The sequence below is a fragment of the Lathyrus oleraceus genome, chromosome 3 (genome assembly GCF_024323335.1).
Source record: "Lathyrus oleraceus cultivar Zhongwan6 chromosome 3, CAAS_Psat_ZW6_1.0, whole genome shotgun sequence".
Taxonomy (NCBI): Eukaryota; Viridiplantae; Streptophyta; class Magnoliopsida; order Fabales; family Fabaceae; genus Lathyrus; species Lathyrus oleraceus.
In genome coordinates, this window is record NC_066581.1 from 128727045 (window position 1) to 128749490 (window position 22446).

The following is a 22446-nucleotide window of genomic DNA, read 5'->3' on the forward strand; positions in this document are numbered from 1 at the left end:
TATCGCTACAACGTCGTAGCAGTAGAGAATGGGAAAGAGGTGTCCTTGCCCTCTTCTTCTGTTGTGAATATTGTCGATGTTAGCGGTTTGACCCGTAGTGGCCGTGTGTTTTCAGCGCCGCTGAAGCCTCAAATTAATGCTGAACACCCAATTGGGAACGCTGTGAATTCTCCGAATCCGGCACTTGCTGTTAAGCCCTCCTCCGTACTGAAAACTCCTACTTCTGTTGGCCCGAGTGGAAATGTGAAAGAAGACTGTAACGAGATGCTGAGGCTCATCAAGAAAAGTGAGTACAATGTCGTAGACCAACTTCTACAAACGCCATCCAAAATATCTGTGTTATCCTTACTCTTAAATTCAGAACCACACCGAGAGGCTCTGCAGAAGGTGTTGGATTTGGCATATGTGGATCACGATGTCACTTTGGAGCAATTCGATAGCATTTTTGTAAATATTACTGCTTGTAACAACCTGAGCTTTTGTGACTCTGATCTCCCTGAGGAGGGAAGAGATCACAACTTGGCTTTACACATATCTATGAATTGTAGAGACGACGCCATGTCCAATGTACTGGTGGACACTGGGTCATCATTGAACGTATTGCCAAAGTCCACTCTCTCAAAGCTATCATATCAAGGGCCTCCCATGAGGCAGAGTGGAGTAGTTGTGAAGGCTTTCGATGGGTCTCGTAAAACTGTGATTGGGGAAGTTGATCTCCCAATCAAGATTGGACCAAGTGATTTCCAGATTACCTTCCAGGTTATGGACATTCACCCATCGTATAGTTGTCTCTTAGGCAGACCATAGATTCACGAGGCAGGCGCCGTGACGTCCACCCTACACCAGAAACTGAAATTTGTGAAGAACAAGAAGCTAGTGGTGGTAGGGGGAGAAATGACTCTCCTGGTTAGCCATTTGTCTTCCTTCTCTTATATAGATGCTGAGGTTGAAATTGGAACTCCTTTCCAAGCTTTATCTATAGCTGAGCCTATTGAGAAGAGAACTCCTTCATTTGCTTCCTACAAAGATGCAAAGTTGGCCATTGAGCGTGGTGCAACCACTGGTTTAGGAAAAATGATTGAGTTAGAAGACAACGAGTCCTGGGCTGGCATAGGTTTTTCTTCTGGTACTTTCAACAAGCAAGGGTTATTCAAGAGTGGAGGTTTCATCCACGCCGGTCAGGATGAGGAGGCTGCTGCCGTTTTAGAAGAAGATACAGAGGATTCTGGCAATTTCATCATCCCTAGAGGGGTCTGCAACAATTGGGTCGCTGTGGATATTCCAACAGTTGTCCATAAGTCAACGTAATGATCACTTTGTTTAAAAACCCTTCTCCCATGCCAAAAGGAGGAGTGATAACATTGTTGGCAACATAAATACAATGATATTTTCATTCAATAAATTCATGTTAAATGTTTGTTTTCCAATTATTTTCCCTTTTCGCTTTTTGCATGAAATTGGTGATCACATAAAACCCTAAAAAATAGAATAAAATCGATCTTTTTCATATGCATAATGATTTGCCTTGTTTGAATTCTAAATCTTTTCATATCCAAAATCATTATGCAGGTTGATTTCTAAACCCATTGAACATAATGACCCAACTCCATCTCCCAATTTTGAATTCCCTATATTTGAGGCAGAGGAAGATGATGTTGAAGAGATTCCTGACAAGATTACCCGTCTACTTGAGCATGAAGAGAAGATCATTCAGCCGCATCTTGAGAATCTGGAAACAGTCAACTTGGGGTCTGAAGATTGTGTGCGAGAGATAAAGATTGGGGCACTTCTGGAAGAATCTGTTAAGAAGGGGTTGATTAAGTTGCTACAAGAATATGTTGACGTCTTTGCCTGGTCATATGAAGACATGCCTGGTCTAGATACTGATATTGTGCAACATTTCCTACCTCTAAATCCTGAGTGCATGCCTGTAAAGCAGAAGCTCAGAAGAACTCATCCTGATATGGCAGTGAAGATCAAAGAGGAAGTTCAGAAGCAAATTGATGTGGGGTTCCTGGTGACTTCTATATATCCTCAATGGGTGGCCAATATTGTGCCCATGCCTAAGAAAGATGGAAAAGTCCGGATGTGTGTGGACTATAGAGACTTGAATAAAGCTAGTCCGAAAGATGATTTCCCTCTACCACATATCGACATGTTGGTAGATAATACAGCTAAATTCAAAGTCTTCTCGTTTATGGATGGATTTTTCGGATATAATTAGATTAAAATGGCACCCGAGGATATGGAGAAGACAACATTCATCACACCTTGGGGAACATTCTGTTATCGAGTGATGCCCTTCGGTTTGAAGAACGCCAGAGCCACGTATCAACGAGCTATGACTACCTTGTTCCATGACATAACACATAAGGAGATTGAGGTGGACGTTGACGAAATGATTGCTAAGTCAAGATCAGAGGCTGTACTCCCAGTAGAGGTGGAGATCCCATCAATGAGAGTCTTGATGGAAGCCAAGTTGACTGATGCTGAATGGGTTCAGAGTCGTTATGACCAGCTGAATTTGATTGAAGAGAAGAGATTAACTGCTATGTGCCATGGTCAGTTATATCAGCAGAGAATGAAGAAAGCTTTTGATAAGAAGGTCAAGCCTCGTGTGTTTCGAGAAGGTGACCTTGTACTCAAGAAAGTTTTGTCTTTCGCGCCCGATTCCAGGGGCAAGTGGACTCCGAACTATGAGGGTCCGTATGTTGTTAAGAGAGCCGTTTCAGGCGGTGCTTTGATACTTACAACTATGGATGGGGAGGATTTCACTCATCCTGTGAATTCAGATGCAGTCAAGAAATACTTCGCCTAAAAAAATAAAAACTGAATAGCTCGCTAAGTTGAAAACCCGAAAGGGCGGATTAGGCAAAAATGAGCGTCTCGGTGGATTGAAAACCCGAAAGGGCGGTCCAGGCAAAAGTTAGAGACACAAAAAATATATAATAATGATATATGTATCCCGCTAGATTGAGTACCTCATCCTGGGGCAATCTAGGCAAAAATTAGGGATTTGGCAAGTAACTGCATCCTGACAAGACCTTGTTCTACAACTGTCGTCCGTCAGAGATCCTTGCTCATTATCAACCAAAGCTTCAAATACATCGGATTCAGAACTGGTGGAGAAATGGTCATTATGTTCAATGTAGCCCTTTTCCAATATATATGACCAATTTAAAATTTGTAAAGATCTATGGAGTCTTGCCATTCGCAGACTACCATTCTATCAAATAAATGTGAGCCTTTTATCCAATTATTGGCACTCTTATCTGTTTCTATTCAACAAATGTTTTGCATGTTTTGATTAAGAAAATATCATTGTTTTAAACGATCAAATTTTTTATAATTTGTTTTTAAACAAAGTGAACATTCACAATGACGAAAGGATACTTAGGAGATCCTCAGTGCTCTCCCAAGGGTGGTACGATCCCCAACAGGGTAAGATTTTTGTCCATATTCCTGGCATGACTGTATCTCCTCCCTCCGGAACCCCTTGTGGTTTATCCTACCAAGTGGATTGCTTGTTGAGAGTCACCGCTCTTCCCTTCAGTAGAGTAGCAATCTTTCTTCCTCAGCAACTTGGATCTCTTTGGGCAAGAGCGGTATTTGGTGGTTGATCCCGATAAATCCTTTATCTCCTCGGATAGATTCCCCAGTAGAGTTGTTGGTGTGGTGGACCTTGTCTGTGATAACTCTCGTCCTCCAGCTGGAATGATTGATGATTCATCCCCTGCAGAGTTCTTTGCTTCCTGGTATCTCTGATCCCCAACAGATTGGATACTCTCCGGTGAACTTGGCTTTCTCTCTTGAGATGTAGTACCAGGTGGTTGATTCCTGGACCTGGTTGTGTTAAATATGTCTGTTTGTCAACATACATCATACATAAACCACACATATTCATGCATAATTATAACATTCATGTATTCATGTTGCATTCTTTGCCATATATCGTTGTTTGTTGTCTCCTGCTATTTGGTGATATACTTCCCCAAGAAGACGTGTGTGTCTGATCTCTCCATATAGAGTCAGCTCCATAAGCAGAAAGCCCCATTAAGTTATATCCTCACCGGGACAAGTCTTGATTTGGTGTGCCTATCTAGTTTGATCCTAGATCGGTCTCTTAAGACTCTTTTCCTGTTTCCCCGTGGTAAATGAATAATCGCTTAATAATTAGTAATTATTATCCCGACGGAGTCTGTGGTTCTCTACCCTCATACCGGTAGTTGTAAGTCATATTTATGTGGTCTACTACCCAGTAACCGATAGTTGTAAACCCCATTTTGTCCCCGTGCAGAGTTAAACCTTGATTGTTGTTCATCCTAACCGATGACGGGTACTCTCTTTTGTGGTTCTCTACCCTCATACCGGTAGATGTAATTCCCTCCTTGTTGGTTGTCTTTATACAAAATTCGATATTGACATTCCTTAATTTTTTAGTATACCACCCAGTAACCGGTGATATATCTCTTGGATAATTGCTCTAATTACGCAATTTATCCCCAGCGGGTCATCTCTCGTCTATCTTGTTGTTGTGAGTAACGATTGTTCCTCCCCTGAATTGGTCATCATTATATACCTAGTTACGGTATCCCGATGCCATATCTTTTCGGTCGATTTATCCGTTATTAACCCAATAACCGGTTGTGGATAATCGTCCATGCGAGTATATTATCTACATTCTGACGGTAATAGATAGTATATCTCATGCACTCTTTGGTCGAAGCCTTTTGTTCTTCCCCAGTTGAGTAAGATTCGTACCCCCTTTTCGGAGTCGAATGTGCATCCCATAATCGAGTTTGCTTTTTGCCCTCTTTTTGGATGATGAGTGTTTTGGGAATATTCCCCAATTCACGCCTTGATTGGTCATCATTATATACCTAGTTTCGGTATCCCGATGCCTTTTCTTTTCGGTCGATTTATTCTTTATTAACCCAGTAACCGGTTGTGGATAATCGTCCATGCGAGTATATTATCTACGTTATGACGGTAATAGATAGTATATCTCATGCACTCTTTGGTCGAAGCCTTTTGTTCTTCCCTAGTTGAGTAAGATTCGTACCCCCTTTTCGGAGTCGAATGTCCATCCCATAATCAAGTTTGCTTTTTGCCCTCTTTTTGGATGATGAGTGTTTTGGGAATATTCCCCAATTCACACCTTGATTGGTCATCATTAAATACCTAGTTTCGGTATCCCAATGCCTTTTCTTTTCGGTCGATTTATCCTTTATTAACCCAGTAACCGGTTGTGGATAATCGTCCATGCGAGTATATTATCTACGTTCTGACGGTAATAGATAGTATATCTCATGCACTCTTTGGTCGAAGCTTTTGTTCTTCCCCAGTCGAGTAAGATTCGTACCCCCTTTACGGAGTCGAATATCCATCCTATCATCGAGTTTGCTTTTAGCCCTCTTTTGGATGATGAGTGTTTTGGGAATATTCCCCAATTCACGCCTTGGTTGGTCACCTATTATATGCCCAGTAACCGGTATCCCTGGTGTTCCCTCCTCTCTGCTCCCTATTATGACTTTCTGTCCTCTGTGGAGTCAGATTTTCCTGAGTTGAGATATACCTTTTTAGGTCTTCCTCAGATGATTTGGTTGATTGATATCTCTCACCCTTATACCGGTCTTAGATATTCATTCTTCCTGTGCATGTTGTATCTCACCCTCATACCGGCGATCAGATCACATGTCTCCTTGAGCTTAATACCCAATAACCGGTAATACCTCGTCCTGCTGCTTCCCCAAGAGTGTCCTTTTAGGCATCCCCAGCGAAGTCCCTTAGTGGATTGTTTTCATCCGGATTTTTATCCGAAGTATCCGTTCTGGATAGTTTTTGTTGTATTGGCATATTCCCCAATACATGCACCTTTGAGTCAGCTCGGGTCTTTCCATTGGATATTTTCCCTTTGGAATTCTGTTCCCCAAGCGTTGAGTCGTGACCTGCTCACGCATTTTATTCCCTCTCCTATCCCCATAAGAGTCCCCAAAGTCTCTGTCCCATTGAGTGTATTTCTCATATGGATTGTCAGTTTCTCCGGATGTCTTTTCTTCTTTGTGGACACATATCCCCACAGAGTTCGTACTATTTGCATACATACATCTGCATCATGAGGTCTCTTAGGGACCAAAATTTGTCTCTTTGTTATTATTTAAGCCCATTCTACCTCGTCGAGACGAAGATTTTAACCTTCACTTCTCCTGCTAGAATGACCTTAAATAGGGGCATCTGTAAGACCCCAATTTTGACCCTAAGATCCCTCATGGCATCATAACATTGCATTTGCATAGCCTCAAGGATCATGAGCATCTTGGTTCCCTTTGCCTTTGGGCGGGACTCCTTGTGATTGGTTTGAGATCACCAAGCATGCTTGAATTATACATCATTGTTTCTCTTACTTCTGTTTACTAAAAAAAATAAAATAAATAAAATAAAATAAATAAATAAATAAAATTTTGGACTTGGGCCTCTCACATTTGAGCCCACATGTCCACAAAAACCAGGTTATAAATTCAGAGTTTCAGTGAAACAAAAGGACATTCCATTCCTATTACCCTGGCAGGAAAAAGAAAGTGAGAGAAGAGCTGACAGAGTTTAGAGCAACCTCCAGAGGCTGAAGGGAACTCATCGGCAAAGAACCAATTCCCTCTCATATAAACCCTCAGATTGCTCTGCAAACCCAACGATGCAATTCAATTCCATTCGATCTCTCCAATCAGGTTTGCCATATATCCATCATCTTTATGCCTTCAATTTGAATTTTCTGAATATATGAGGTATTATGGGTGAATTTGATACCCTTTTGATGCATGTGTTTGACAGGAGGTTTAGGCCTCCTACCCTTGGTTGCTTTTTGTGAGCTTTTTTTGTGAATTTTAATGGCATGATTCATGTGGTTACATTTTGATTTGGGGGCAACTCTTGATTACCCTATCTTGTTTCTCTAACCTGTTTGTTGAGTTTTTTTTGTGAGGGCTCACATGACTCTTGCAGAGATGACCTGGTGTTCCACTTTATTTGTTGGATACCACCTGGAGGTTTATTCCGATTACCTGTGCTTAATGGCTTGAGATATTTGTTTGTGACTGCTTATTCCAAAGGATGGGAGCTACTTGGATCATCAATATGATCTCAAGAGGGGGGAACTCCTAATGTGGTTTTATTTTCTTTTCCCTTATCTCTTGTATTTTTAGGAATTTAACCCTTCTTTTTTTTTCTCCCCATTCTAACCCAAGCCAAAACTTTTTGTGCAAACAATAACTTTTGTTTTCAACATTAGAAACCTAAGCCTTATGCTTTTGATTTTCAAACTTATTTTTCATAACACTTATTTTTAATTGAACCTTTTAATCCACTTTAACCATATTTTTGTAAATACTTTTAATTGGTAAATATAACCCATTCAAATACTTTTTGTGGTTTCAATGGCCACCTTCTTAATCAAACCTTTTTTATAACCATTAACTATTAGGTTTGAGTTATCCTTGAGGTAGATATAATACTCACCTTTATCCTTAGTGATGGACAATGAGTCTTCCATGCTTATTATAGGGTTAACCCCTCACTAGCATGTTGAAGCTATCCTCACATGGTGGATTTGTGGTTTTAGGTTGAGTTTTCTCCCTTTGATAACAAAAGACCTTAAGGTTTTTGGACCAATCAATTCACCAACTTTTTTTTTGAATTTTTTTACCCCGAACTACGTGGTTTTGATCCTAATCTTTTTTTAAGATGGTACGTAGGAAATGGGTTCATCCATTCAAACACAAAATGTAAATAAATTTGTATATTCTTTTCTCATCCCTTCAATCATGTTTGCACAAATAAATTTTCACAAAAAAAACAACAACAACCTTACAACAAATGTGAAAAGGGCTCCCTAGGAGTACCTAGGATGCTTTGGGTGCCTAACACCTTCCCATTGCATAACCAGCCCCCTTACCCAGATCTCTGACATTTTTACTAGTTTTTGATTCGATAAAACTTTTAGGTTTTTGTTCGCTTTCTAACCATTCCTTTGGATAAATAGAAGTGCGGTGGCGACTCGACTTTGTATGCTTTACCTTGGATTTAGTCAATATCTCCAATGGTAACGAATACACCGCTACAATGACATATGAACCATTTATTTTATTTTAGCCTCTCCATGTGATCCCCGCAAGTGTCCTAAATTTTTGAATACAAATAACCAATTTCAATGTAGATAAATGTTTTAATTCTATTTCTTCATAAAAATTAAGTGAGGCCATGGAGAGATATCTTATTTTTCGGATGCTCGTGATTTTTGTTGGAAGTATGTATTTCTTATTGAGTTTGTACATAATAGAATAGGATATAATAGCCTAGCTAATACACTTAACTAAAGAAACTAATTAAGTCCTAATTAACTCAAATTAATTCCTATATACAAGAAGGGAAATATTCTATATGGCTTTGCAAATAAGTATAAATGTATTCATATAATATAGCTATAAAATATGTATTGTTATCCCTTATTAATGGATGCATAAATGTGCCTTAATGGCTCCAGATCAGCAACCAACACCCCCCTCAAGTTGGGTCATAGATGTTTATCATGCCCAACTTGAATCTTAAGTTTTCATAGTTGGTTCTAGAAAGTGCCTTGGTCAAGATATTAGTTGTTTGATGAGTTGAGGGTGTGTGCTGAAGAAAAATTAATTTGTTGTCAATCTTCTCCTTGATGAAATGACTATCAATTTCTACATGCTTTGTCATGTCGTGTTGCACATGATTTTTAGCAATACTTATGGAAGCTTTGTTGTCACACAATAGACTTGCTTCATGGTAAGTATGAACTTGTAGTTCCGCAAGCATCCTTGGAATCATATCCCTTCACAAATCCCATGAGCCGTTGACCTAAATTCTTCTTCAGAACTGCTTCTTGCAACCACATATTGTTTCTTGCTTCTCCATGTCACTAAGTTTCCCCATACAAATGAGCAATACCCACTGGTTGATCTTCTATCAGTTACTGAGCCAACCCAATCTGCACCTGTGAATATTTCTATTTTCTTGCTTGTGTCCTTTTTGAAATACAGACCCTTCCCTGGTGCCTTTTTGAGATACTGTAGAATACAGTTAACTGCTTTCATGTGAGTCTCTTTAGGATCATTCATGTAGTGGATAACCATACTGACAGAAAAACCAATATCTGGCCATGTATGGGTTAGGTAGATAAGTCTCCCAACCAGTCTTTGATACATCTCTTTATCAATCGGTGGACTCTCTTTTTCCTCTCATATTTTCACATTAGATTCCATAGGAGTTTCTGCTGGCCGACATCCTAACATCCTCGTTTCTTGAAGTAGATCAAGAGTATATTTCCTTTGAGGCAAATAAATTCCAAATTTTGATCGTGCCACTTCCATTCCAAGAAAATACCTTAATTGACCAAGGTCTTTCACTTCAAATTCCTTAGCTAGTAACAATTTTAGCCCTTCAATTCCAGGATAGTCATCACCTGTAATAATAATGTCGTCTATGTAAACAATGAAGATGGTTACCTTTCCTTCCTCTTATGCTTTAAGAACATTGTGTGGTCTGTTTGGCATTGAGAGAAACCATGCATCATAACCACTCGTGTAAGCCTATCAAACCAAGCCCGTGGGGATTACTTGAGCCTGTATAGTGATCTTTTGAGCTTACATACCTTTCCGGAGTTTTCTGACATCTCAAGTCCAGGTGGTATTCTCATGTAAACATCTTCTTCAAGTTCAACATTTGGGAAAGCAGTTTTTATATCTAGCTGGCGAAGTGGCCAATCCAAATTTACTGCCAAGGAAAGGAGAACATCAGCTGAGTTTAATTTTTTCTACAATTGCAATGGTCTCTTCATAATCCACCCCATAAGACTGAGTGAATCCTTTTGCCACCAATCGAGCTTTATACCTGTTCAAACTCCCGTCCACATTATATTTCACCGAGAATATCCATTTGTATCCAACTGGTTTCTTTCCATTTGGAAGGTGACAGAGCTGTCTTGTATCATTCTTCTCTATTGCCTTGATTTCTTCCACAACCGTAACCTTCCATTATGGAAATAGGATAGCTTCATGGAAATTTTGAGGAATGTGGGTGTTGTCCACTGAGTTGATGAAATTGTTGTACTCCTGCGACAATTTTTCACTAGAAACATGGTTCCCAATTGGATGTTTGGTACAAGACCTCACTCCCTTTCTTATGGAAATAGGTAAGTTTAAGTTCTGGTCATAAGTATCATTATCCAATAAACTAGAAGATGAGTCAATGCATGGTAATTTACCTTTGTGAGTAGGTTCAAAATCTGAATTTTGGGAAAAGCCTTGGTTCTTCTTCGGTAGAGTGCATGTTTCTACTTCCTTAAGAGTTTGAAGCTTGGTTTTCTTCCTTGTGTATACTTGTACTTCTTTTCTTCCATTTATTGTCTTGGTAACATCAAGATTGGTTGTTTGCTGGTCCAATTCAAGTTCAAGTATTATTTGGGTAGATTCTGAATTTTTAGTGGTTGAGCTAGGTTTCAGTGAGTTATATTTTGGGACAGATTCTTGCGGGATAGATTTTGGTACAGTATCTGGAACGGTTTCTGGGACAAATTCAAGTAGATTTTCTGAACCGGTTTCTGGGACAGATTGCGGGACATATTTTGGTATAAGAATTTCCCAAGGTTAGTGTTCATCAATTGTCATTTTCTCCCCCATAATGGCAACCTTGGAATAAAAGGCATTCCCTTAGTAAAACATGACATCTATAGTGTGATAGATTCGTCTTTTCTGAGGACGGCAAAATTTATATCCTTTCTTGGTAGGAGAGTATCCCAAAAATATACATTTGATGGCTTTTGGGTCCAGTTTGTTGGGATTTGGCTTTTGATCATGTACAAATGCATTGCATCCAAAAATCTTTGGTGGGAGATTTGTGATGAGTTTAGTCGAAGGATAAAAGGACAAGAGGGTTTGGTGAGGTGTGTTTAGGTTGAGTGTTTTTGAGGGCATTCTATTATTAGGTATGATGAAGAAAGAACCGCATCTCCCAAAAAATGGCTAGGTACATTCATGGACAACATGAGGGCTCGAGTGACTTCTAATAGGTGTCTACTTTTCACCTCTGCTGTTCCATTTTGTTGGGGAATATATGGACATGAAGTTTGGTGTACAATCCCATTTTTGGCAAGGTATGCACCAAGGGTGTGGTGGAAGTAATCCCCTCCATTATGAGTTTTAGGATTTGAATGTTGCTTTGAAATTGGGTTTGAAACATTTTATGGAAGTTCTCAAATATACTCCCTACCTCTGACTTTTCTTTCATGAGAAACACCCAAGTGACACCTGTATGGTCATCAATAAAGGTGACAAACCACCTTGACCCAGTAATATTGCTCACTCGTGAAGGTCCCCACATGTCATTATGAATAAGGGTGAAAGGCTTATATGACTTATAAGGTTATATGGAATAATGAGACTTGGTGTGTTTGGCTTATTCACACACTTCACATTTGAAAAAACCAGAATCTTTATTAAATAAAGATGGAAACATCTTTTTCAGATATATAAATTTTGGGTATCCTAGGCAATAATCCCATTACATTACATCGTTCTCATTCTTTGATGAACACGTAAGGGCATCCTTGTATGATCTTTTATTTTATTCTTCAACTCTTAGGTAGTAAAGGCCTTCAATCTCTTCAGCATTGCCAATCATCTTCCCCGAATTCATATCCTAAAATTCACACAAATTTGGTAAAAACTTAGCAATACATCCCAAATTTTTGGTTAATTTACCGATAGACAACAAACTGCAATTTAATTTTGGAACATTAAAATTGAATCAAGAGTAATATCTTTAGTGATAATCACTGAACCTTTACCAGCAACTTTAGTGGAAGTACCATTGCTATTCGAACAAAAGATCCATCTTGACAAGGAGTGTATTTGGTAAATACATTGATGTCCCCAGTCATGTGATCCGATGCTCTAGAATCAACAATCCATTGGTTTGTTTTCTGGTGATTAACATGAAGGGCAGTAGAAAAATTACCTTTTTGGGCTAGAGTAGCAGTGGAAGAAGTACTAGTATTTTGTATTGCTTGTTGCATCATTTTCTACAACATCTCTATTTGTTCTTTGTTGAAAGGGCTTGCCTCTACAGTAGTTTTGGATTTGCTTTCATCAACAGCAACAACATATGCGCGTGTATCCTTGAATCATGGTTTCAGATCCGTGGGTTTCCCGTGAAGCACCCAACATGTTTCCTTTGTATGTCAAGGACGCTTGCAGTGATCACATCATCCTCTACCTTTCTTTGGTGGTACTTTTTCTACAAGGGCAGAGCCTTCAATGTTTGTACTTTGACTTTCCAACATAACTTTTCTTCTACTTTCTTCCCTTCTTACTTCTGCAAATGCTTCACGAATGCTAGGAAGAGGTTTAGTTCCAAGAATACTTCCCCTTACATCATCTAAATTTTTATTCATTCCCAATAAAAATTGATAGATTTTGTCATTCTCGATCAATTTTTGTAGATTTTTTCATCCTCCGGACACTTCCACTATGTGTCAGCATAGATGTCGAGTTGCAGCCAATACTTTGTGAGAGTGTGATAGTACTCTGTTACTAGAGAGTCTCCTTGTTGAAGGTTATGTAGATCTAAAATCTAGCTGAAGTGTTATCCACATTTGAGTAGGTCTCCTTGGTTGCATTCCAGATTTCTGCAGCATTGCCATAATACATGAAATTTTCATCACACTCATTTGTCATGGACTTGAGTAACCATGACATCACAAGACTGTTTTTAAGTTTCCACTTTGCATGGTTTGAATCAGTCTTTGTTAGTTGTTTAGCGTCATCGGTGATGTAGTCTTCCTTTCCCTTTTCTTGGAGGAAGAGTTAGACAGATCTGGAACAGTGTGTATAATTCTGCCCATTGAGCTTGTAACAAGTAATGAGAATTGTCTCATTATGACTGGTGGTGTTTCCAGTCGCTGCCTTTGGATCAGCATCTGAGATGCTTGAGCTGTTTGTTTTTTCCTCCATGGGAAAACCTTATCTTTTTTCTTTCAGATTAGAACTGTAGCTCTGATACCATGTAGAAACTATGTATTTCTTATTGAGTTTGTACATAATAGAATATGATATAAATAGCCTAACTATTACACTTAACTAAAGAAACTAATTAAGTCCTAATTAATTCAAATTAATTCCTATATACAAGAAGAGAAATATTCTATATGACTGTGTAAATAAGTATAAATATATTCATATAATACATCTATAAAATCTGTATTGTTGTCCCTTATTAATGACTGCATAACTGTGTCTTAATGGCTCCAGATCAACAACCAACAATTTGAAGTTAGATTAAGTTTATTTTGGCTTTTTGATGATTAAAATGGTTTTATTTTTGTTTAAATTACAATAATTTGGACTCTTAACCCTCACGTGACACTAATCTTTAGCAAAGATTTAAATAACCGGCCCAATTGTATTGCAGTCATGTAAAAACTTTCACAATTTCCATACATACATATTTTGCACTACTGATTGCTTTCATCCAATAAGCTAATCATAACATTTATAAATATTTTTTTTTTTTGTAATTTATACGATTTTGCAGATTTCAAGTCTGTAATGATGCTGGAAGTGTGTTGCGCGGCCATATTGATGTTTTGTGGCGTCAACTATGATTTAAAATCTTATTTTCATGTGTTTTTTTAATATAAAAACGATAAATAACGATATCACCATTTTTAATGCTGTTTTGTCCTTACACGTTGACCTCCTTACCCTAAGAGTGTATTTTATGAAGATCAAATTGCAAAAAAAATTAAATTAAATTAAATGGTCCATATAAACTGTATTTTTCATCAACAAAATAAGAAAAACCAGCTGATCTATTTTATATTTTTAATGCTTGTAAAGCAAGCTCAAATAATTTATTGAATTGCAATTTCATTATAAAAAGATACACACAAGGAGCAGCTTATGATTAGACACTTTTTATATCGTAAACATATAAGCATGCATCTAGTTAACATAACTTCATGCTTTGCTGTTGGAATATGCATAATAGAAAGGACAAACATGGTTATAATTAGATTGCATATCTCTTCATGTTTCAACTTTGGTGGTTGATTGTAGTTGCATGATATCTTGTATAAGCAAAGTAATATTAACATAAGAGGATCCACCTTTTTCAACAGCTCTCTTTGCCATTTCACAAAGTTTACTAGCCCTTTCTCTTCTCTCTTTACTCTCTTGATCTCCCTCATCCATCACATTGCATATTGCCTCCTTAATAACTTCCTTCTTCACAACAACACCTATCTTCTCCTCCTCTCCCCAATTCATCAAAACCTCAACACCAAGACTCACTCCAATTCTCAAAACTTGAGTCACAAGCTTCTCATTCAAAAACTGGTCAGCAAATAATGGCCAAGTTACCATTGGCACACCAACACTTATCCCTTCAAGTGTTGAATTCCAACCACAATGTGTTAAAAATCCACCAATTGAAGGATGAGATAATATCACCATTTGTGGGGCCCACCCTCTAATTATGAGGCCTCTCCCTTTATTCCTTTCCTCAAAATCTTCATCACTAATCCATTTTTTCAACTCTTCAGTTTTATTAATTCCATTCCTAATAACCCAAATAAATGGAATTTTTGTTTCTTCTAATCCCAAAGCCAATTCAATAAGTTGTGAAGAAATTAAATTACATATACTTCCAAGACAAACATAAACAACAGACTTTGGTTTATGCAAATCTAGAAACTCTAAACAATTATGTTCACTTATGGAAGCTATGTTACCTCTTTCAGCCTTATCTAGATCATCTTTGTTACAAAGTGAAACGGGACCAACACACCAAACCTTATCATTGATTACCTTTTTGTAATCATTAACATATTCTTTCTCTAATTCCTCAAAACTGTTTACGATTACACCATATGATTTCATTTCAGCTTCATGCATTTTCAGGCCAAATTCCTTTAGATTTTCGTCCAATATTGTTCCTGGTACCTGTTCTTTGTTAACTTGAACTTTGTCGGGTATGCCAGGAACAATGAAATACTCGGTATCTGAATTTACACTTTCAAGAATCTTTGAAGAGTGTACCTTGAGAATGCAATGGAGACAGAAGCAAGAGAAACCATGGAATGAGATCCTTGGAATTTGATGTTTTTCAGCTAATTGAGAAGTCCAAGGTATGCAAAAATCAGAGATAATGCAATTTGGTTTTGGTGACAATTTGTCAAACAGTTCCTGTGCTGGTTTTTGGAGCAAGGAAACTGCATGAAAAAGACTATACATGATGTCTTTTGAAATATTAACCATGTCAAAATTCTCGCAACCCTCTGGTAATCCGGCTTGTATTGAAGGCAAATTGAGTGTTACAAGATTGATTTGAAGGCCAGAGGAAACAGCACGAGAAAGAACAGAAGAAAAACGTGATGCATTTTTGGGTGTAGTGAAAATGGTAATAATGGCACCATGTTGTGCTAAGAGTTTAGCTATGTCTATCATTGGGATAATGTGTCCTTGTGCTATTAATGGAAATAAAACAAAGTGAGGAACATTAATGTTTGCTTGCAAAACCATGGTTTAGAAAATGAATGAGTAGTGTATGTATTTTTGTGTTTAGACTTGAATTGGAGTGTGTTTGAATTATAAAGATGGTATATGAAGTATGATTATGAAGTCGTGACATATAGATGGACACGAAACACTTTAAAGTAACATGATAGTATATGATAGGTTGTGGAAGGTTTGTATAATTGGTGTGACGTAATAGCATATGCAATGAATATTGGATTATACGGGGGGACAGTGCTTGTATGGGGCTAAAATCATGTGTTTACCACAGATTCTCTGTTTGGACGCAAATAAAAAGTGAGTGGGAAAAATTGTATGTACCTTTGTCCACTTGTTTACTTATGTCTTATCACACGACTTAAAGTCTCATGCTATTTGTAAATCAAGTGACTATAAATATAAGAGACATTAAGATGTGATTTTCAAAATTCAAAAATAATTTATAGAAAAATTTAATTTTTAAAACTATTATATTAAATTTGATAAGTAAACAAAAATAAGACTGTGGAAAGATAGAAAGATGAAGAAGAAATATATGTAACAAAAATAAAGAGAGTAGAGATAAAGAGAGTATCAACAATTTATACAGGTTCACCTTAATTATTTGATCTACTCCTATTCAATGTTGAATTGTGATTCCTTGTTTCAAAACAGGTTATTCGACAGAAGTAAGAAAATGTTGAATCACCTAATATGCCTAGTTGTATTAGTGTGTCGAAGTGTCGAAGCATGTTGCTTCACATATAATTTCGACTTAATTGTATTCACAAAGTTTTACAGTTGTAAAGTGAATAAAAAAGTTTTTCGCAGATTGTGGGTAGAGAGAAACTTTGCAGAAAATATTCTTCTTTTTCTCCCTCGTTCTTTCTTTTCTTTCCAAATTATTCTTTTCTTTTCATTGTCATTGCGTGGGTGATAACAATCTTGTTCATCAAGATTGATAGAAATTCTCCATAGATTGTGGTGGATTTCCAACATCTGATATCAAGAGCTCCAATTTGAGCGATTTGTGGGAAGAAAATCACGATGGCAATGAATCATCCAAATGGATATTTTCCAGCGAATCTTCCGATTCTTAAGAACAATAATTATGGTAATTGATGCAAGCAGATGAAGATTGTGTTCTGTTATCAAGATCTTTAGGATCTTGTGAAGGAATGACTAACAACGCTTGCAGAAAACGCGACGAATCAAGAAAAGCTTGCATATAAAGAATTGAAAAAGAAAGATTATAAAGCTCTCTTTATAATCCATAAATGTGTTGATTCAGATAAATTTGAAAAAGTTAGTGATGCAAAGTCAGCAAAAGAAGCATGGAAAATTCTGGAAAAGTCGTTTGGAGGCGCGAATAAGGTGAAAGAGGTGAGGTTACTGTTAGCCAGCAAATTTCGACCACGCCGAAGGGGAAAACAAAAATAGGAGAGATGCAGTCGAAGCGGTTCGAAGGTCAGGAGGGACCTAAGCCAGGTTAAAGTGAAGTCGACGGAGGGGGTGATCTTGTCGAATTCGAAGCGAAACATGCCATGATTAATACAAATTGTTTAAAGCAGAACGTGGGGGAAGTTGTTAGAAACGTGGGTTTACAGGATCTGATGTGTGGCACATCGTGAATGGACCATAACCACCTAGTAGTTATTTTTATTACTATTTAAGTAGATGCGATTTTCATTTCTAGGGGTGGCATTTGTAACATTTCAAAAGGAAAACACTTGAAGTATCAAGCGTTTAAGAGAAAAGAGTTAAGTTCCTGCAAAAATGTACGCTTGCTTCCACATTTATTTTCCAAACATTTAACTTATCAAGTCAGTTTATTTACTTTGTTTATTTACGTCTTTATTTTGCTTTCATCTGTTTATTTTTGTTGCACCTTTTCTTTCCAGCCTTTTTACGCATCGTTTCTTAATCCAAACACCTCACCAAAAAACACACCATATACTCAACACATATTAGTCTAGGACTTTGTAGCCGGTCCTGCTAGTAAACCTCGATAGGAAGGCTAGAGATTATTCGCGCGTGCAAATAAATTGGCGCACCTGGTGGGACAACTTGTGTTCAGTATATGCAATTAGGTAGTGGTAAAATGGTATTACCACGTCTAAATCCAAATGAAGAACCATCTTCGGAAGGAGAAACAATTGCGCCGCAAGCAACTGATGTTGATTTTGGCACTATATCTGCGATTTTGACAGCATACAATGGAGCAATTTTAACACTGCGTCAACCTGAAACTCCAAGGCCGACGACGATGTGGGCTTCAAGGCAATATATGCCCAGTTTCACAGTGCCCATGTATAGAACTTTAGGAATGCCAACTGACTTTATGGAAAGTATGCATAATAGCAGTTTGACATTTGGTGAAAATCCATCGTCGCCATTCCCACATTACTAGGGGTTAGGACCTTTGGAAAATGAATTGGTCGAACCCCAGGGTTAGGCTTTTTGGCTCAGTCGATCCCCACTTTCACATCAAGTTTTATTGCAGTCCTGAGACAGTAGATGGATGAAAGCAATCACGAAATGGTCCACATGTTGACTCAGCAAATGAGTACCATACTGAGACCACTAATTCAAGATTCGACTCAGAGTTACCAACAAATGGAAACTCAAATGACCCGAATAGGGGATTTCCTATGGGCTCTCAGAGCGCAAGTGCGACAAACTCCCTCATTTCCACCTCAACCGGAAACCCCGGTCAGACGGGAGGAGATGGTCGACGAAACGATTGAGCGAGAACACCAGGAGGTTGAACCAATACCTATGGTGGCCCAAAGACCTCCTGTTGTGTTAGTTAATAGAAATCAAGATCCCGACCATGTGGTTAGGCAGTTTCGACAAGAGGCAATTTTCGGGTTGCAAAACTTAGAGGCTATTATCAAACAGATCATGGTTTGAAACGGGATAAACCCATGTTTACAAAAGCCAACATATTCTTCTCCCCTACCAGATTTTGTTTTACAAACATAATTACCTAGGGGATGGAAGGTTCCGAAATTCACCAATTTCGCCGGAGACCTTGAAGAGTCTACCGTAAAACATGTTTCCAGATATCAAACCGAAGCTGGAGACATAGAAAACAACGAGGATTTGAAGTTGAAATATTTCCCAAGTTCTCTCACAAAAAATGCGCTCACTTGGTTTACAACACTACCTCCACAACCCGTCCATACATGGACACAGTTAGAGAGATTGTTCCATGAATAGTTCTACATGGGATACTCAAAAATGAATCTGAAAGAACTATCCAGCGTCAAATGAAAGACTGTTGAGTCAGTCTATCAGTACCTCAACATTTTTAGACTTTTGAAAGCTAGATGCTTTATTCAAGTCCCTAAGCATGAATTAGTCAAAATAGTTGGCAGTGGTCTAGACTATTCCATCAGGAAGAAGTTAGACACACAACTGGTAGATACCATAAGAAAGAGAAAATGTCTTATATCGGATGCTTGAAAGCCGAAAAGACCAAAACTGGTAGATACCATAAGAAAGAGAAAATGTCTTATATAGGAGTTGATAAATACTCTTCTGACGATGAAGAGCTTGTCGACGAAAGCGAGGTCAACGTAGCCGACCTCAAGCCTGAACCTTCTTACAAGTGTAAATCATTAAAACCATCAAACAGGAAAAGTCCCATCGAAGCAGAAAAAATAGATAAATACGTTGCTATAACTTACACGTTCCATGTGTCTAAGTGTGATGAGATCTTTGATTTGTTAGTTAAAGATGGTCAAATTATTATTCCTCATGGTTTAAGAGATCCCCCTTTACAACAGAAAAAGAAAATGGGATTTTGTAAGTTTCACAACTTTCTTGGTCATAAAACATCTCAATGTGTTCTTTTCAGGGATTTGGTGTATAAAGCTTTGAAAGAAGGCAAGCTTCATTTTGGAGAAAGGCAAAAGATGCAAGTGGACTCAGATCCTCTAAAGGTTGAAGAAATCTTGTACTTTTAACCTTTTGAATACATGATGGTGGAGACTACTGATGGTCCCATGGAGCCTCTGGATGCTGAGTCTTTAGCTGAATCCTTTGAGGTATTGATGGTTGAAACTACTGATGGTTTCGATAAGAGAACTGAAGATGAACTAGAAGTGATTTATCCTAAAGCAGGTGATGACCTGACAGATTTCCAGGAGAAATGCAAAGTGAGTGGGTCGAAAGCGGTACTATTCCCAAGGTGTAACATTGTGTTCGATGAGAAAGCCACTGAAAGATTTGAAGCTGACAAAAAGAAGGCACAGAAAGAATAGAAACCTATCATCCCCTCATTTTTGTTTGACAAACATGGAGCATCGCGCCGAAATGAAGAATACAAAAGGAAATTCGAGTAGCCTCGACCAAATACATTTCTTCCTCCATCAGATATCCCACAAGAGAAGTGGGTGGAATCGGTAAATCAGAAGAGGGGCAAGAGGTCAAAGTGGAGAGTGCTCGATTTGGAAAAAGAAGCAAAGACTCCAAAGAAGAAGGTCGAACCAAGAGGTTATGTGTTTTCTTCTAACTATATGGGAAAAACCCATGACTAAAACGCAATGGAGGCGTTACCAGTGAAACAAGAAAGCTGGGAAAGAGGGTCTTACTTCGCAGTTGAAGCCCGTCGAAACCTTTGGACAGAAAAGACAACTCCCAAAAGGAGTCTGGGTGGAAAAAGGGAAAATTGTGGCAAACCAGAAAATGGCCATAACTATTGATCCTGTAGGAAGAAAAGGGATAATATCATCTCAAATCATGAAATGTTCATCTCAGGTCGAGAATAAGAAAGAACCTGAGAACACACTTCAGTCAAATGAGGAGGAGCCTGAATATTCTCCTTAGTCAGATGAGGAGGAACCTGAGTATTCTCCCCAGTCAGATGAAGAGTTCGATGATGATATGTACGATGATACTAATGATGACACTTATGGTGAAGATTTCATCGTTAACTGCGACATCGTATCAGTGTTTCCTGCAGAATATGATATGGTGTCGGAAGTCTCTGAAGCAGATGAGGACTTTATGCCAGACGAAAATGCTGAAGGTAAACCACTATGCTATTACGTTATGAATAGTGGCATGTTCGAGGAACAAAAAGCCATGTTCGAAAGGCGTAGCACAGGGATAATGTAGCATTTGAAACCATTGCTCATAAGGGAAAAGGTCGACAAAATAGTAGTGAGCAAAGTGTTCGTAGATGAAGGTGCAGTTGTCAACTTGATGCCTTACACTTTGTTTAAGAAGATAGGGAAATATGATGACGATCTTCGACAACACAACATGGTTTTATCCAACAATGAGGGAAAATAGTAACATACTTGGGGTTATCCAAGTCGATCTAGCCATTGGTACAACTACGCGATCGACGTTCTTCATGGTGATAAACTCCAGAGCAAATTTCAACCTACTCCTAGGAGAAGAATGAATCCATGGAATAGGAGAAGTTCCATCCTCTCTACACCAAATATTAATTATCTGGAGAAAGGATGGCATTGTTGAGAACATTGACCAGAGTTATTACAGGATCGATGAGGCCGAGGGCGTGAGGAAATCTTTTGATTAGCATTTGGAAAACATTGCGCCATGTGATGACGAATCAGGGTCCTACACTTTGGTCAACACAAGTTGTGTCTTGAATCTCGGCCCTGATTATGGATTTAGCTGGGATGCTGAAGAGGAAATGGAGCCTGAAATGGTAATTCCACCTATGGGGTGGTCTACAACCAATGGAGATGACTGCTGAGTCAGAAAGTTTGGCTCGAATTTTAGCCTATTTGGTTGAGAACAAAAGAAATTCGGCTCTAGAAGATGAGAAACTACAAAATTTGGCTATCGAAGCTAAAGTTGAAGAATGTGAAGATGGCCGACAAGGCCAAACAACAACTTCAAAAAGCCGGAGGCTTGATTGCATCTATGACAATGAGCCTTTGGGGTAACCCATTGAACGAGTTATAGAGAATGCAAGCGTAAGACCCACTTGAAGATATAAATCTAGGAGATGGGTTCACAAAAAGACCAATGTATATAAGCCTAAAAGTTGGGTCAAAGATGAAGGTTAAATTGACCGAAGTATTGAAAGAATACAAAAACTATTTTGCTTGGGACTATGGCGAAATGCCTGGCCTGAATCGAAGTATGGTGGAACATCGATTGCCTATTCATCCATGAAAATGACCAGTAAAGCACCATCCTCGACGGTTTGCTCTAGAAATCACAATGAAGATTAAGCAGGAGATCAAAAGACTACTCAAAAGCCGGTTCATCGGAATTGCAAGGTCTGTCGAATGGTTTGCCAACATAGTACCCGTTACTAAAAAGAATGGAACTCTTAGAGTAAATATAAACTTTAGATGCTTAAATAATGCTACTCCAAAAGATGAAAATTCGATGCCTGTGGCAGAAATGCTAGTCGATTTAGCTGCAGGCTTCGAATATCTACGTATGCTTAATGGCTATTCTGGCTATAATCAAATTCTCATAGCAGAAGATGATGTTCCCAAGACGACATTTCGATTTCCTAGAGCTTTGGGAACATACAAATGGGTTGTGATGCCGTTTGGTTTAAAAAACGCTAGAGCAACCTATCAAAGAGCCACGAATGCGATATTCCTTTGAAACATTTATGCGGGTATACATTGATGATATTGTTATAAAATCTTCATCTGAAAATGATCATCTGGATCATCTTCGATGCTCATTTGAGAGGATAAGAAAATATGGATTCAAAATGAATCCATTAAAATGTGCTTTTGGTGTACATGCAAGAGACTTTCTAGGTTTCGTGGTGCATAAAAAAGGCATTGAGATCAACCAAAACAAAACTAAAACAATTTTGGATCTCAAGCCTCTGTTGATAAAGAAACAACTCCAGTCTCTGTTG

At 38.3% G+C, this 22446-nt stretch overlaps 1 protein-coding gene across 1 annotated transcript; it reads right to left on the reverse strand.

Annotated features, from left to right (window-relative positions):
• Positions 1-13875: 13875 nt before the first annotated feature.
• Positions 13876-15796, reverse strand: LOC127125755 (UDP-glycosyltransferase 73C6). Its single transcript, XM_051054566.1, has one exon. The coding sequence runs from the start codon at positions 15600-15602 to the stop codon at positions 14109-14111; it is 1494 nt and encodes a 497-aa protein (XP_050910523.1). The 5' UTR covers positions 15603-15796; the 3' UTR covers positions 13876-14108.
• Positions 15797-22446: the final 6650 nt, after the last annotated feature.

Excerpts from the sequence above, each read along its gene's own strand:
- LOC127125755 (XM_051054566.1), bottom strand. The coding sequence starts at position 15,602 with ATGGTTTTGCAAGCAAACATTAATGTTCCTCACTTTGTTTTATTTCCA.